Here is a 17,546-nt window from a genome sequence, read left to right as displayed (position 1 = left end):
GAAGTTATGGGTGAAGAACTGAATTTTGTCTGCTGCTGAAAAATGAAAGTATATAGTTTGAATCTTTCTTCGTGCGGTACACAGAACTTTCCAGGGCTACGACTAGGTTCACAGCTTGCAGAACAGTTAATACTGTGTATCTTTGAAATGTTTGTCTTTGAGCATCTACAAAATGGGGATGAGACCAAATCCTGTATACTCAGATCCCATATACTCACCAAAAGATACTGTATATTTGATCTAAACTTTTCCTAAAACTGTTTCCCTGTTGCAAAACTGCTTATAGTACTTAGAGTATTGCTAAAACCTTCCTAAAACTCTGTCTTATTAATAGGTATTTTATCAATACATATTTAATTCTGTTAATGGGAATAATATACTAATGAAGTAGACTTAAGTTGTACAAAGTAACATTTTCTTAGGATCTTAAAAAGTTGGGGTTTTTTTGGTTTGTTTTTTTTTTTTTTTTTTTAACGGGATGAGTTTCCCTCCCCGCTCCCCAGACCAAGTAGCTTCAGGTTTTAGCAATTTTTGTTTCATGTTAATGAAAATGAATCCATGTGAATCAAAGAGAATTGGAATTCTTGGTCATTTTAAGTGGGTTTATTTGGCCTTTAGTTCTGGCATTTATTTTTTAAATGGGTTATTAGTATGAACAGAATTATTGGCATTCTGTAGTTACACAGTTGTTGTTATGAAATCCAATTTAAAAGAGTGTGCTATCTAGCTTACTTCTCTATAAAACACAGTATGTAGACATAATTTGCCTTAAAATAACTGATTGAACAAGGTTATGGTACAACTTACAAAACTGTTTGATTCCCACATAATAATAAAAAGTTGCAAGTACTGACAATAATAAACTTGCAAACAAAAGAAAAGCATTGCAAAAATATAAGCCCCGATGTTTTAATACGTAGGAAAAATGTCAGCGGTATTACCACCTAGTGTCTTTCCAGCTTATGCAGGTTGTAATTACAGGGGTCTTGGGATAAGGGGTGAGAATGAGTAAATCTGTCCTCATGAACTTAGACTCTAGACAAATCTTATAAAAGATTCTGAGTCAGGAAATGAGTCAGTCTGGTCTTCCTTTTTAAATTTCACACTGTTGCAGCTAGGAAATAGGGTGCGTGCTGGGTATTGGAAGAATTTTCTACTTTCAGCTGCAAAAAAGACCGATCTCTCTTGTGGCTTCTTTTTAACTCATTGTGTTTGTTTGGGGTTTTTTTTGTTTGTTTGGTTTTTTCCCTGAAAATTCAAGGCCATAATTGTCTGTAGCAATGGATTCCAGTAGGCTAATTGGCTGCTGTGGTCCATGTGATGAGATTACTAACATGGATCATCTGCTTAATAGTGCCTATGTGAAGCGTACAACCTACCCTGGTGGCCTTGCTTAAAGAGCACCTTGTTAATGCCTTGTTGATGGCTTTGCTGCTCGGCCTCCTGCAGCTCAGACCTCTTGATGGACAGTGTGCAGCTCTGGAGGCAGAAAAGATTTTGGTGGAGGAAAAAAATACTATAGTTTGTCTTCTAGGTCTTCATATGTGGCCCTGTGAGCGTGTAGGGCGAAGTAGCGCTGGGAATTGACCACATTGTGTCTGTGTATATGGAGCACTTTAAGTGATAATCGCGTTGGTTTCCAACTAGAGCTCTCTGAGGTGACACTTACCCTTATGGAACTTCACCACAGAACACTGTGTTCTCATAGTTGCCCCATCTATAGGGGAATCTGGCTGAGGAGAAACTTATGATTGTATAGCGGGTGCTGCCTTGTCTGTGCATGGAACAGGTGACAAATTTGCACCTCTAGCTATTGCCAAGGCAAAAGCGTTGAAACAGTTGCTTACTGTACACCAGCACCCACACGAATGCACACAGAAGTGCTGTATTGGAAGAATTTCATTACCTATATTTTGTAAAGACTGCATTTTAACCGCCATTACCTTTGGTCTGGAGCCTCCAGTTCAGCTGCAGAGAGTAATTTCTATGTACCTACTGAAAAAAATGTGTTTTGCTAGTGTGTTCTATAGGCATAAAGCATTTGTTTTTCTTGTTACTGGCACATGTCATTTCCATTAGGATGGCATTTAGAGGCCAGTGTCACAAAAATATTAAGGTCTTATCAGTCAAGGAAGAGTCGGCATAACAAACAGGGAAATAAAAGGTAGAAGAATTTATTTTTTCTGTCTTCTGGGCCAGGTTGTTAGGAAATATATAGATATTTTTTTTTTCCTGTATCAGCTTATGAAAAGTCTCAAGTGGTAGATATCCTTTTGTTTCTCAGTTTTGGCACATGTTTTGTAGCTTAGCATCTTGAGGGGTCACTCTCAGAACTGTTCAGGAGGAGGTTTGTAATGTCTGAGCAGAGTATTTATATATTCATGAGACTCTTGAAAAGGACTGTGAGTTTTATGAGCTCAACAGCTCCTGGAGTTAAGAAGGAATCTGAAATACTAAGACGCATCGGTGGCTCTACATGCCTGTCGGCTTCAAATTGGTATTGTGATAGACTTGACATTACTCAGTAATGTGTTTTTCCAGAATTGTGATTGTGATGTTGTCCTGCTTCTTTTCATATTATTTCTTAGCTGCTTTTATAATGATGCCTTCTGAATCTTTGCTGTCTCTTAGTCATTTGGATTCATGCTCCTTCCCAAAAATACATAAGATGCACAGACTTCATATGTTAAGACAGTTAGAGTGAAGGTGATAAAAGTTTAGGTGTTCAAAGGAGATGATAGCTCTTTCTATTTTAACAGCTACAGCTAGTGTTCTTAGTCTATAGTTAAGATTGTTGCCCTCAGGTTTTTAAAGGTGATCTCAGGGGAAAATAATGCTTTACCACCATTATAAACACATAACCAGAGTATATTGCCTTTTCTTTTAATTTTCGTACCCTTTTAACTACATTTAACTGCTATATTGTAGCATTACCACTCATATGTTAAACTCATAAACATTGGGAAATTCAAATGTATGGTTCCCCCAACAGCCATAGGTCTGCTATATTGCGCATTATACTAGTAGTAAAAATCTTCCCTCTAACATAGCAACATCTTACATGTTTCTGCTTTTTTATTCCTTAACTTTTCTTTCTCAAATATTGGTTTTAAGTCATGGCTTAAAGTGAGTTTTTACTGGAGAGTGTGGATGAACTCCATTTGCCTGATGAACTGGAGTGGGAATCGAAGTATCTTTTAAAAACTTAGTAAAGCTTTTAAAACCTGAGAATTTCCACATAGTTGACTCTGATCTATGAACAGGTAAATACTACGCACTTAAACTAAGAGGTTCATAAGCAGTTAACTTTGCCTTTCCATAATGATATCTTCTCCTGAACTAAGTTTTTAGTTATTGCCTGTGGCACTGCAGTTTTAGTAAAGCTCTTAAAGCTTTATCTCTTCTCAGTATATGTATGTAAATGGATTTGATGACTGAATGTCTGCAGAACTGTCTAATATATAGTCCCCACTTTTTCATATTAGGTTTTCTTTTTCTCTGCTAAAGCTGAACTGCTTTTGTTTTTAGTGATGTTCAGAAGTGTTTATGTTAAAAGAATTAATCCGGTGGTCAGTTCTTTCTGTTTGTTTGAATTCACTTGTATAGTGCTACAATGAAATAAATAGGAAGGGCGTAAGTTTTATATGCACTTCTTTTCCTTTTCGCTAAGGGAAAGAAGAAAAACAGTTTAGAGGCAGAGGGATCAATGTACTTATTATTTTGAGGGTGTGTTTGGAGAAAAAAAAAACCAAGCCAAATCAAAACCTGAGATCTTACCTTCCACTATGAAGTAGAAGAAATAACTTTTCAGGGAAAGATTAGCTTGTCATGATGACACCCGTATTCCTGTCTGGGTTGGCTTGGTAGAAGCAGGGAAGGTTCTTGTGGTCCATGTAAAAGTTGAAGCAGTGGTATGGAGGAAGAGAAGCTCTCCTGCAAACTGGCATATGTGGGGATCTGGGAAAGCCGCAGCAGCAGCTCACTGCAGTCAGAAAGCTGCTGCAGAAAGTGAGCTGGCAAAACTACTGAGGTATTAGTCATGAGGAGTTTTTGAAAAGGAGAATGAGAACTTATGGCTATTAGGGAGCTATCACCAAGGTAGGAGGGAAGTTGTACAGAAGCTGCTATTCTGCAGCTGAGCTGTCATTTAGGGAGACCTATACAGGCAGAAGGGAAGAATGGGCCAGCAAAAGCCTTGGGGGTTTCAAGGATAAATGCAAAGTCCTGTTCCTGCAACTGAAGAAGCTTGCAACAGTAAAGTCGGGAGACTAACTGACTGGGAAGCAGCTCTGCTGAAAAGGACCTGGAGGTCCTGGTGGGCACAAGCAGTACATAAGCCAACAGGGAAGGCCAGCAGCACATCCTGCATGAACAGGAGGCTGAACAGCCAGGAGACTGAGCAGCCAGGCTATTGCACTGGTTCAACTGCATGTAGAATACTGGCTCCCAGTACAGGAGAAGCTTCAGTAAACTCGAGTGAGCTCAGCAGAGGGCCACCAGGGTGATTGAGGATTGGAGCACTTTAAGGCTGAGAGAGCTGCATGTGTTCAGCATGGGGAAGGCTTCAGGTAGGCCAGTAGCAGCCTTTACATACCTTCATATAGCATGTGAGCTGAACTGTGCCTGTGCTGTTTATCCACAGAGCACTAAGATTTTACCTGTTTCTGTCTTGTTCCTGCCTGACTTGTCCTGTCTTTTGCCTGCATAGTCTGGAACATAGTCCTTGGGTTGCCTTCACAGATCTTCTCATGGAAGTGTATTGCTGTCATTGTCTTATTTGTTTGTCATCTTTTTATGGGGTTTAGAACAAAATTTCTTTCATGAGCATTCATTATGCTTTATAAATGTACTCTTCTGGAGGAGTATTTTCATTATATAATGACAGCTTTGATTTTACTCAAAGTTCAGCTATGTCTTTAAAATAGTCCAGTTTGATTTTCTGACAGCTATTGCCTCACAACTTTAATTGTATACATCAATGAAAAAACACTATGGTGAGCTTCTAAACTGCAGTTGTGTGGTGTTGGTTGACTTTTCTGGTATTTAGATTATTCAGTCTAGGTTGTTTTAGGAGAAAAAAAGTTCCCGTCTCCCCAAATTCTATTAAAGATTAAACACATCATTAAAACATAGCTTCATTTGTTTATGTGAAATCAGACATAACTTTTCTCCTCTGGTGGCAGAGTTGCTTCAAAAGACCTGTCACCACAATGAGCACAGCAGGAATTATGAAGGGGAGTTTCCTGTGGCAGCCAAAAGCAGCTGGGATACTTTTTCCACTAGCTTATGCAGATCAGTTTCCCCAAAACGTGTGCTGTTTTTTGCATTCTGTTTTAGGCACCAGCTGTACTTCAGCCTTATTTGTCACATGTCGTATGGATATTCCTGGAAAATAAAGAGCTACACTCTCTGCCGTCTACTTCTATATCACATAGGTTTCCAGTTATTCAATATAAGATATACGCAGTCAGTTATATAGTTGCATTTAGTAATTCACTACTAAACTACTGTAATGGTAGAAAAGAATGTTTTCATGCAATATGAAAAATGCAATACATAGACGTTTAAGACTACATATCTGGGTTATATTTCTTACTGTATTTCATCCTCAGTTATAGGATAATTGTGACATAATAAAATTGTTCCAGAGCTGTACGAATTGAAGAACAGGAAAAACAAGAAATTATTTCCCCATTGCTGTTTGAGAAGATACAGACTTTGGATGAATGAGTTTCTGGATTAAATTAAAAAACTTTTCTTGCAGATCCTGCATAGATACATCTATATGTATTAAATATAGCCTACTTTTCATGCCTCTGTATGTAGTGGGATTATGGAAGTGCTGATTTGAATGTGAATTCTAAAATAATTTATAGTGTACGTATAGCAAAATATAGAAATCATAAATTCTGGTAAGTGTGCAAATGTCAGCAGGGGTAAAAGAATATTTGAACCTCAAGATTTTATATTCCTCTTATCACAAAACTTAAATTTAAAATAATTCTGAAAATAAATGTAATAAAATTGAAATCAAGCACATTCTTCAAAAACATTGAGTGGATAACAAAACCATTGATGGAAACACTACTTCATTTTTATATCTTTTATATATAGCTTTGTCACCTCTAACAGATCAATACTTGGTGCCTTACTTAAATGCGTTACATTCAGAACTATTCCGGTATGTGACACACAAGTTTTCAAATGCAGAGTTAAGTGTTTATAACATGATGATGAGACCTGATTTAAAAAAAAAAAAAAAAAGTAAAGATTCATCTACTCCCAAAATATTTTTAGAGAAAAAAAAGAAAACACAAAAAACCGCAAACCCTACTCTTAAAAATGTGCCTGTCTTTCAGCAAAAAGATACTGTTTCATAAATGCGTTGGGGCAAACTGCCTTTTGCCTTGGAGGCTGGATTCGATGTGCACAAGTTTACAAGGGAAAAGATCTAAACAAAATCCCTAATGCTCAACTAGATGAGTCTTTGAGACAGGCCTGCTGTATGAAATGCTTGAAGGGGAAAAAAACCCACGCAGTTGCTATTGGTAATAGAAAGAATGGGACTCTGACCTTAAAACTGAATTAGACCTTCTGTTTTTGAAAGCCTGTCCTTGGAGAGAAAAATAATCTGCAGGTTTGAATAAATGCAGTTAGTAGGATAGGGAAACTACAATAGCATGGACCTCTTTTGTCAAAGAAAAGAACAGGAAGAATTGCCAAGCCAATATGAACAATAGAGTGAAAAGAGCAATACAGGAAAGCTCAGCTCTTTTTGAAGAAGTGGAGTTGAATATCTCTGCAATTTGTCAATTTACTGGGCTCCAATCATATTTATTCTTCTGTTGAAAAGACAGAGAAAGTTAAAGGAGGGGGAGAAGCAGTGGCTCAGGAAAAAAATAAAAATAAATTCCCCCCTTCCCCCCCGGCTAATATTTGTGGTATGGCACAGCTGATAGTTTCTTTAAATAGGAAAAGAAGGCAGTCTGCCTTAGTGACTACAGTGATCTGTCCTCCTATCTGGAATTTCATGCAGACTTAACCTGCACGTGTCTGATCTCTGGGGGATTTCTGTTTCTAGAACAAAACTGCAAAGTTGTGCATGTAAGCAGAGAGGCTAATGAATTCTGATGCAGAAGCATAGAGTGTATGTTGCACACAGGGCAACCTACCCATGCCTGCTGCATTCACCACTTCCAGCCCAGTTAGAGTGATGCACTGTGCACAAGGGTGTATGCAGTGGTTCAGATGTGCCCCAGTTCAACTGGATTTGCTGCTTGTTGTAAACAAAAGCATGATAGAAAAATGGAAGCCCTACCTCTCTGCATATATGCGTTCATGTCTCTCTTCTGTCTCAGCTGCATTTCTGAGTTTGCAGACTGCAGTGGTGTTTTGATGCCTGAAATCCTTCTCAACTGACTTGCTTCGATTTTAACAGCTACTTTTCCAAAGTTTTGCTGCTCTCTGTTCCTGCATGAGTCACTGGAGTTACTGATAATGGAAATTTAAGGGAAAAATAAATCTGTGATAAACCATAAGTATCAGTTAAGAAAAAACCTTGTAGTAAATGTTGAGAGAAATACAGCATTTTAATAATTTCTTTGACTTTATAAAGGACTGCAATACAGGGATCTTCCATCCTGTGCTGGTGTTGAAATTGGTTTATTCCATTCCTTGTATTTGAATTCAAATATTATTTTTCTAAACTCTTAAGAAGGAGAAGGGCATGGAGGCAGGAGGGAGTTATGGATTTTTCTTAGCGTTGCTGAGAATGTGAATGAACTTAACAGTCAACTCTGAGTGGTGTGGGTTTCACTGGGGTTTTTTTCTTGTGAACTTTGCTCAGCACGAAATATATCTCTTACAACTGGCTTTCCATAATTGCTGATTTCTCCAGGGATGAGGTATTTTTCAGTTGTATCTTTTTTTGATGTTGTTTTCTTTAAAAGTTTAGGGGAAATAGTTACTGAGTGCTGCTCTGACTCTGAGAGAGCTTAAAAAATCTAAAATGCCTCTCCCAATTTATTCCTATGGTGAACTGAATACTTTCAAAATGGCAAATTGAGCCAGAACAGAAAATACTTTTAAAAGAATTTTCCACGGCTTGTCTATACACCTGACTTAAAGGATTTAATTCTAACCTTGGAGCAGACGTTTTCCAGTCAAGATTGCACTGCATGATGATTCCCATGAACTGAAAAGTCTTATCTTTAGTATTTTGTGGTGGGGTCTGTTACTAAGCTTTTATGCAAAACTTCTGAAGTATGAACATCTTTGATGTGTATGGACACCTGTAGGTTTCATTCCTGCAAAATCTTGTGCTGAAAGATGACATTGGTCTTGGTAGATCTGCCCAGAAGGCAAATGGACAACAGGAGTAGCCAAGGCAAAAAAATAGGTACAGGCAAGCACATTGCAACTTTTACCTGAAGTTTCTCAAGTATCTATAATATGTGGCTCAAATCTTCCTTAACTAGATATTTTCTATCTTAGTAGAGTTTCATGACACTTTATTCCAAGAATTCTTTCCATTTTTCAATCCAAGTACATGGTGTTTTATCTTCTGTGTCATGCAGCATGTAGTTAACAGCTTAGCTGCATATGCTGTAGAAGAGTATCGGCTGTTTATTTTAAATGAGGCTCTGCTGGTCTCATCAGTGCTTACGCTGTTGTAGGAAGTAAAAACAAAGAAATGCAGTTTCCTATTTAAGTGAAATGAAAAAAATTGACAACTTGATATCAATCTTAGTGTTTTCTTTCTTCAAGGATTCTTCTCTCTCCTCTGGCTTTTACAGAAGGGATGATCACACACTTCTTAGATTTGGTTATTCACACTGATTGTCTCTGTAGTTTTCAACTTTTGTGTATTGTACCTTGTTGAGTAGGGTAGGCAGAGGGAGGCATAGTTGCACATTGCTTCCTCACTTGGTGGATTTTGGCAGTGAGGGGAAAGAGGGAAGCAAAGTAGCTGACAAAGAGAGCAAAGCCTGGGAACTCCAACTGAGGGAGATCTTCTTCAGCAAGCAATTTTTTAAGCAATAGATTTCTAGTTGAAGCTGTAAGCCATAGTGGGGTGTTGGAGAAGTTAACCCATGACTTCTGTTAATTGAAAAGGTTTCTATTTTAAAACGTATTTTTTGAAAATATTTGAAGCAGTTGGAATTTAAAGACAAACCCAGGTGTGGTGGTTTTTTTGTCTGTTTTTAGTTTTTTTGGTTTGGGGTTTGTTTTTTTTTTTTTTTTGTTACAAAAATGGGGAAGAAAATACCCACTTTTAGATGCAGAGAGGAAAATAGAGTTTATTTTCTGAAATGAGTTGGGGAGAAGGAGAGAAGGGCCAGATAGGTCATAGCATCAGTCTGTTGAAAGAAGTGCTTTCTAGTAACTTTCAATTTTAGGCTGAGTGGATAACTCTTGCTTGCATAAAAATAAAACTGTTTAGTCTCCAATATTTTTTTTATCAGGGTCAGGAAAGTGGTTCAACTATGTTAATAATAAATGGAAGGAAGAAACAAATAATTCATCCTGATAATGCAGATCAGTTAAGAAAAGTTGCAGGTTTTGTCAACTTGAGTTATAAACCTGTTATGCTACTGAATTCATTAAGAAAGAATTTCTTAACTGGAGCTGTAATTCCAGAATGTAACTTTGCGACATCTATGGCAAGTATGCAGGATGTGGTAGCTTAAGAAGGAGGTGTACAATGTAGCATTTGGCAGCATAGGCGAATAGTAGCATTAGGAGACTGTGCGTGAGTTTTGAAATGTCTTGGGTACCTTGTTATTCAGATCCCATATACATGCATGGGCAGTTTTAAATTTGTGTTCTAAACTTCTGTTTTTGCTTGTTTCTAGGGATTTTCTCTTTCGAGTAATTTGTTAGCCAAAAAAGGAAAACATTGAAGTTTAAATATCTATTAAATGTCTATTAAAAACCTATTTCCTTATCATTTTACATGACTTCTTTCTCTGAATAACAACAAAACCAACCAGTAAAGGAATAGCCAAAAAAGCAACTTTCCCAAAAGTTTCTCTGGGGGCTTTGAGGTCATATGGGAATACTTATGCAGGTGGGATGCTCTTACTTGAGAGACCCATGAACAGACACCTCCTGAAACAAAACCCAAGGAAAACAACTGAACAAACAATCCCCCTGAAATGTCTTCTCAAGCCTACATGGAAAAAATTTACCATGAAAAGAAATTGTCTCAGGCAATAAAATTTTGTCCAGTTTTATGTGTTACAGAACATAGAAAAAGCATTATTGATGGTAACATAAATACCTGCTGTACTGTCTTTATATTTTGGAAGGGAGTGTTAATCACTCCTTGGCTTTTCTGTTCTTTGACATTTCAACTGATAAAGATAAGTTTCTCACTCTACTGAGTTACAGTGCTGCCCTTCAAGGGGTGAGAAGATTGTGTTGGCTGTTAATTTATGAATAGGGATTGTCCATGTCGTATTGCTTCTGCTGTTTATTATCAGGGTCAGGAGAAAATGAATGAGGCTTAAAATAGCTTATTGCTCCAGTATGCTGAAACTTTAATGTCCTTACTTCGTATGTGATTTGTTTCTTATTTCTACAAATGCCAGAACCTATGTGGCTGTTTTCTTCCCTGTAGTTTGTTCTGCGTTTCTTGACATGGGTTTCTTAGGTTTTTATGCTGCTTAAACAGCTAGCTTACAACAGAAAGCCAGAACTGATCATTCTGTTAATAGCCTATGGTGTTCTTAATCTGCATCTTAAACAGATTTTTTTATTTTTTTCTTTAACCTCAATATTTAGAGTATGTTTCACTGTGGAAGTTTGTAGTCAGAAAACCTCATTAAACTTCATTAAGAGGATCAGTACAGCGGGGCGTATCTTGTTTCATTTCAGTACAAGGATTGTGCTGAAATTTGAAGAATTATATGGGATTTTTTGAAGCTGTGAAGATCATAGGTTTTTGCTCATTTCAGTCTTCCATGACAGTATATGGAGTCAGAATACTTACTTCAAAGTGATAAAAATTCTTAAAGCATGTAGTGGGTTGGTTTTTTTTTTTTTCTTGTTTTTTTTCTTTTTTTTTTCTTTTTTAAAGGTATGGTCAGTAAGAAAATAAATTTATTAATTTCTCTTCGTGGATTTTTAATAGTATAGGTAGAATGTGTGTTTGTAAAGATAATATACAGGCAAAATCACACTTGTAAAGCTGCATTAAGAAGTGATGCATCTTAAAAGATTGCCTATTATGAATTCACTGAAATACTTGTGTATGCTTTGTATTTCATTGATTAAAAAATTGCCTGAAGCTTCCCTTTTCCGTTATACCAGTTACAAGAAGGCGACATTGAAAATTCTTCCATGGAATGAGCAGAAACATCGTGAAGAAGACTGGTGTGAAAAAGCAGAATGCAGGTAAGTATATAGAAAAAGCAAAAAGTTTTTTCTATACTTATGTACGTTTCAGGTAAAGAATTGACTTACTAATTCTTAAAATGTGGGAAATACCTAGTATATTTAGCGTGATTATGTGAGGAGTAACTTTCACAAATGTATGTGGGCAGGAGGGGGAGATTACCACTGGAAATCCCGACTTATTTATTTATTTTGTTACGTGCCAGCCATAACATTATCATAGCATCATTAGTGGATCACAAAACTGCCTTTCACTGTGTGAGGAACAGATGTAAAGCAGAAGTCGGGCGTACCTGTGTCTTTAGTAGAGAGGATTCTTTCTTGCATGATCTGTCTCATGTTTGGAATCTCTTACTAGTTACTTTGCTGACAAAAATTGACACTGTGATTGGCATTCGAGTCTCATTGGATTATTGGTGTGATAGTAGGTTGATTGTATCTTTTTCATTTTTTTTTTTTTTTTCATAACAACTAGCAGTTTTAGGAAAAAGACTGATGTAAAAAAAGAAAGTGAGAAAATGTATATGTAAACATTTTTTTTTTTCTTTTTTAAAGGATGATTGTTGAACCAACTTCACAAGATGAAGGTGAATTTCTGTATGAAACACAACCTGAATTACTGAAGTACAGAACTACTGACCTTTCAGTAGATCTTGCTACCGACTGGTATTTGAGCAGAGCACAGGAAATTGAAAAATACGCGATGCAGGTGAGAAAATCAGCAAGGCCACCTCAGGCTGATCAGTCGTCTTCAACAGAATCCTGTCTTAACAAGTATAAATGGGATGCTTTTCCCTCACTGTTTCTCAGTCTTCATTGTGGCTTTTGAAGTATCTGGTTTTTCATTTGCAGTGTACTTATGCATGTTCTAAAGTTTGCTCAGCCAAATAGTTGATCCATAGGAATGAATCGGAAGCCAGTAGATTCCCTTTCACTTGACTTATAATAGCAGACAATAGCACTTCCGTAGTCCATGAGAAATGTTTACCATTACACTTTGTTTGTAACTAAGGGAATGTTGTGCACAGGGTATTGGGAGACATGTTTTATTATCTTTCACATGATACTGTGTCATATATATCGATATGTGGCAGTCATGTGTTGCTGTCATATGCTATATGTAGCGCTGTCATGGGACTACCATGCAGCTTATTTCTGCTTTATTTTCTTCATATTTGAAAGGTATTTGAAACACTATATGGTAAAGATAAGCATTGCAAGTAGGAATAGAGCTCATCACTGATGTGCTCCAGTATTTATTGCTTCTCAAGCAGATTTAGCTGCATGAAAAGGAGGTTGGCTGGAAGTATCACTATGAGTGAGTTCTGATGGGCAAATTCTTTTATTCTTCAAGTTTGCAGTCCTCTGAGGCTCTTTAATCATAGTTCCCTGTGATCTTAACAGCCTATCAGTAGGTATGGAAATAAAAGCAACTTCCAGTGATTAGTGAAATTACTAAAATATAAATGAAATTGCATTCTACTCTTCCAGACCTATGTCTGCCTCACAAGGTACATACAGCCAATATTGTGTTCTTTGAAATCGAAACCTTTCTTATAAAGGTATTTTCAGTCACTAGGGAAAAAGACTGTTATTATCTTCTGTGAAATACAAAGCAACAATTAAAATTATTAATTCATTGTCAGCTAGAAAAGTCACATTACATGCAGAGCTATTCATAACTTCAGTCATCTATCTGGTTGTCTTAGTTTAAAGCAATCCTTCATATTTCATGCAGTGAGATGAGGTGACCTATCTCTGTGTGTGATGTCCAGAAAGAATAGTATTCTCCTAATTTACAAACATCAATAACATGCACGTGCGTCAAAAGCCTATAATGACATTATCCACTAAGATTAAGCATTTTATTTGGTCTTTATAAAGCTGAGAAGAGCTTTATAAAGGAATATACATTCCACAAAACTTCTAGGAACTTGGAACTGCCTATTAACAAAAGGAACAAGGGAAAAAATAATAGACACACAAACAGGACACGAATTGGACTTCAGTTTTCTTTCTTTGGTGAACGGTTGTAGAGCAGGGGTTTTTTTATTATTCTTCAGGTGGACTGTGCTCTGTCCCTTGTTCGTCTTGGCATGGAGAGGAATATTCCTGGGCTGCAGGTGCTTTGTGACAATCTGATCACTCTTGAGACAGTAGTTTATGAGACTGATGGTGATCGAACCTTAACTTTGAAGGAACTTGTAGAGATGAAAGACATTGAGAAGCTGAGACTGTTGATGAAGAATGTAAGTATTTTGAATAAATCGGTATATCTTGTTTTCCGGTAATTCAGGTTTCCCCGGATCCTGTGTATATATAAAGATACTGTTAGTGGCTGACATTTTTCTGAAAAATCTTTAATTCAGCAAGAATTCAACGCTTTTACTGTTCCTTTTTTGTTGTGGTGTTTGTTTGTTTGTTTGTTTTTCTCTGTTCATTTGTTTTAACAAAAGCCAAAATGGCTCAGTTTTCTCAAAATCCTGTTTCTTAGTCCTAGGCACAGGACTAAACGTTAATAAATCCAGTGTTTTGAAAGCTGTGAATTGCTTTTTCATTGACCCTTTCTAAAGGATCTTCAGTGTAGCTGTTGATGGTGCTGCAGGTGCAACAACATTGAATGTTTGCCTTGGATGTTTTTGGGTTTCTTTAAATATTGACAGAAATCTATGCCTCTGTAGCATATGTGTGGTTTTCTTCTTCTCTGTGTTCAGCCTGTGCATGGCATTTCAGAATAGAAAAAGACCTCTTGGAAAAGCTGAAAAATACCTAGAAATTGAACAGGGGTCTGAAATTCAGTTGGAGAATGAGTAAGCACCAGAGGAGAATACTCAGAATTTTCCAAATTTTGCTAGGATGTATGTAACCACTTATCAGTTGTCTTCCATTCTGGCCTACTGAAAGTGATGCTACTCTGACATGAATGCAAGCCAATCTTTGACTCATTCTGCAGGAGGAAGATGGCTAGGCTTTCCTCACATAATGAGCTTTACTCCTTACTTTACTGCTTGGTTTCCCCAAGCCATGGGGTAGCAGAAAGATGACGGATTGTTTCAGTGCTTCATGATGTAGTGATGTGTGCAACAGTGGTAAATGTCAGGCTTCAGCTGATGTTTCTGACAGGCGAAGATACTGTTTCAATTACATTGATGAAAATACACTCTGTTTGTTTTTTGTTGTTTGTTTTTGACAGTGAAGCTGAACTTGTTCTTTTTTTTTCTCCTCTCTGTAACTTGGTGTGCTTTCCAGTCTTCTGATGAAAGATATGTGAAGAATGTTTATCAGTGGATGATCCCTTTTCTCCACCGTTGTGAAAATCAGTCCCCTGGTCTTGCAAATTCACTTTTTAAAGAATATTTAGTAACATTAGCAAAGGAAGACCTGACTCTACCTCTGAAGATATTTCAGAATTCAAAACCTGCTGTAAGTATGGAGCTCTCATGATTCTACTGGTTTCTTTAGAAACCACCTCTTCAGCTTGCCCTGAAGAGGTGAATTCATAAATAGGATTGGTTCATCTTCTACATGAGATTTGTCTCTGATCTTTTCCTCCTCTTGGACCCAGGATTTGTTATGTTTTAGAAAACATTAATTAAAAAGTTTTATAGTATAAGTTACAATGCAGCTAAACTGTCTTTGATGAGATTGTCAAACTAATGTGATTGTGATCTTGAACTAATAAAACAAAAATTATTGTGAAGATCCTTCTTTGAAATAATTTTCCGGTGACGTGTTTAAAGTAAATTCCTGGCATACTTGCTTTTAAAAAAATGGATCTGGAAGTTTCATGATCGCACTAATACTTTTTTCATAAGGAATTTTGCTAGCAGGAAATTTAAAGTTATTTCCTCCTTCTCCTTTCCCCAGCAAATGTAAAGAATAAAATTAGGGCCAAGAGTTCCATGAGTAAGGGTTGAAGTTACCTTCTATGTTGAGTATTTCATGCTGTTTCTACAGTTTAAGTAATTATTTCAGGGCACATAAGCACAATTTTGCATACTTTCTAGGTATGTTCTAAGTGTATGGACAGAAATCAACCAGTGAAGCAAAAAACCACAGTTATTTTATGTATATTGTTATTGTATGTATTAAATAAATCTGACAAATGTTTGCAGCAGTTGCTGCCGCCTTGTCCTGCACCCTCTCCACTTCTCAAATTCAAAAAGTGTATAATGGTGTACCACTGTTCTTTCAGTGTCTGCAGTGTAGAAAACTGGCTGAGTTATGTTTCAGGTTCTACCTTCAACAGATACTTCACTAAGCATTAGCAGGAAACAGTTTAGTTACAACTAGAGACAATTTATTTACTTGGAGTTCACATCTTTGTAAATTCAGAATAAACTGTTGAAATAGAAACAGAAAACTAAAAATAATGTTTCCTTTTCCTGTTAGTGTCAGCAAAAAATTATTCCTGATCAAGATCAGCTTATGATTACAGCATTGGAATGTATTTATAGTTGTGAACGAGATGACCAGCTCGCTCTCTGTTACGATATTTTGGAGTGCCTTCCACAAAGAGGATATGGGTAAACATTTTCAGCCAGTTATTTCTAAATATTTTGGATATGCTAAATAAAGTTGTGAATTAATGCTTTAAAAATAGTTTTAAAGTCACTAAAGTGTAGGTAATGTTGCTGGAATATTCTGTTCCTGTCTGAGTTGCTGTGGTCATCTGTGTATATGTATGCTTGTGCTGTGTATGTGCTCTACCAGATAATGCAACAAAACATGATTACATCATTTAAAGTCGCAGCCTAGACCAGGGCTTTTGTATTAGTTTCTTAGACTTCTGTTGCCTGGTGAGTTGCAATCAAACGTTAGTGCTGTCTTACTGGTCTCGTTGGTCCTGTTACAGTTATTGTCATCTTGGAGTTGGCTTGTAAGCAGCAATATGGCGCTGTGAGAGAAGTCTCTATACAGAAGATCTGTATGAAGGGCAAGTAATTCTTGAGAAAGAGAAAGCATGAGGAGGAGATTAAACTGTTCTCCCAGTACCTTTTACACGTAGGAAGGAGAGAGCCTGAGAAAAGGAAGAAGGAAAAGCTGTGTTCCTTGGAGACTGAGGGACCCTCTCAATTTTAGCTGTACTTCCAATAGGAAGCAAACAGTTTTAATCTTTTCAAGAAAACGTATATTCGATTTTCATAAAGGAATGTTTCAAACAGCTTATCTTTATGTAATATGAATTACATGTAGAAATGACAAGATGTATGGATATAAATATAAAAAAAAATTAATTGTACAATATCTTTGCAGGCCTGAAACAGATAAAACTAACACTCTTCATGATGACGTAGATGAACTGGAGCGAATTCTTAGGTATTTAATTTTGCTAAAATAAATAATGTATTGTTACAGAAGTCACCAGGCATACTCAAAAATTTTTTTATGACAGGAAAGCATCAAGAATATTTATTATGTTTTTAGTGCTGTCTACAAAATAATCTGTAAGTTTTTGCATTCAGAACTTAGAAATTTTGCATGGTTTTAGCTATTTGAATATTTTAAGACTGCACAGATATTTTTCTTAGAATAAAAGTGAGGGGTTTTGTGTTTTGTTTGTTTGTTTAGTTAGGGTTATTTTTTAGGGAGAAGAAGGTTGTCCCAGAATTTTTTTTTATCTTGATACTCTGTAATGCTTTGAGTGATCAAAATCTAAAAGCTGTGAAGATATTTCACCAGGTTGTTGGTGATATGCGTTTACTCTATAGTACTAATTTTTTTTCAGTAAATGTTGTTACTCTGACTAGTCCATACTATTACAGACTTTACAGACTGTTTGCGTTTGCAGTGCATTGTCTGAGACAGCTTTAAGATGGCTGCAGGAGTGATTGGTAGTTGTACAACTGTGCAGGATTCAAAAATGTTGACTATTCGTTTACAGCGTGTCAGAGCTGTTGGAGAAACATGGACTCCAGAAACCTGTTTCCTTTGTGAAAGACACAAAGAACGATGTGAAGGAGGCACAGAAGGTGATGATTAGGCTGACAAGGCACACAGGTCGCAAGTTAGTATCCAAAAGGGAATGGGAGTTAAGGGGGAAAGGGCAGTAAGGTAATAGTACTTGACCTCAGAGGGTGTACCTGTCTGTTGCAGCAGGGAACCATGGTGTTCAAACTGAACATGGTGTACATAAACCACATTTGTTT

At 36.8% G+C, this 17,546-nt stretch overlaps 1 protein-coding gene across 3 annotated transcripts in view; it reads left to right on the top strand.

The window, feature by feature from the left end:
* The window catches only part of NBAS (NBAS subunit of NRZ tethering complex), a 176,713-nt gene that overhangs the window by 32,243 nt on the left and 126,924 nt on the right, over positions 1–17,546 (top strand). For all 3 annotated transcript variants that reach the window (XM_030489718.1, XM_030489716.1, XM_030489719.1), the window contains exons 22-28: positions 11,314–11,397; positions 11,953–12,106; positions 13,461–13,646; positions 14,647–14,820; positions 15,790–15,923; positions 16,654–16,716; positions 17,282–17,404. In XM_030489718.1, coding sequence (XP_030345578.1) covers positions 11,314–11,397; positions 11,953–12,106; positions 13,461–13,646; positions 14,647–14,820; positions 15,790–15,923; positions 16,654–16,716; positions 17,282–17,404 — 918 coding nt within the window. The remainder of the gene's footprint in view (positions 1–11,313; positions 11,398–11,952; positions 12,107–13,460; positions 13,647–14,646; positions 14,821–15,789; positions 15,924–16,653; positions 16,717–17,281; positions 17,405–17,546) is intronic.

Source organism: Strigops habroptila, chromosome 6 (genome assembly GCF_004027225.2).
Source record: "Strigops habroptila isolate Jane chromosome 6, bStrHab1.2.pri, whole genome shotgun sequence".
In the NCBI taxonomy this organism is placed as follows: Eukaryota; Metazoa; Chordata; class Aves; order Psittaciformes; family Psittacidae; genus Strigops; species Strigops habroptila.
The sequence above is the reverse complement of the archived record's forward strand: the minus strand, read 5'-3'. Positions and strand labels throughout refer to the sequence as shown.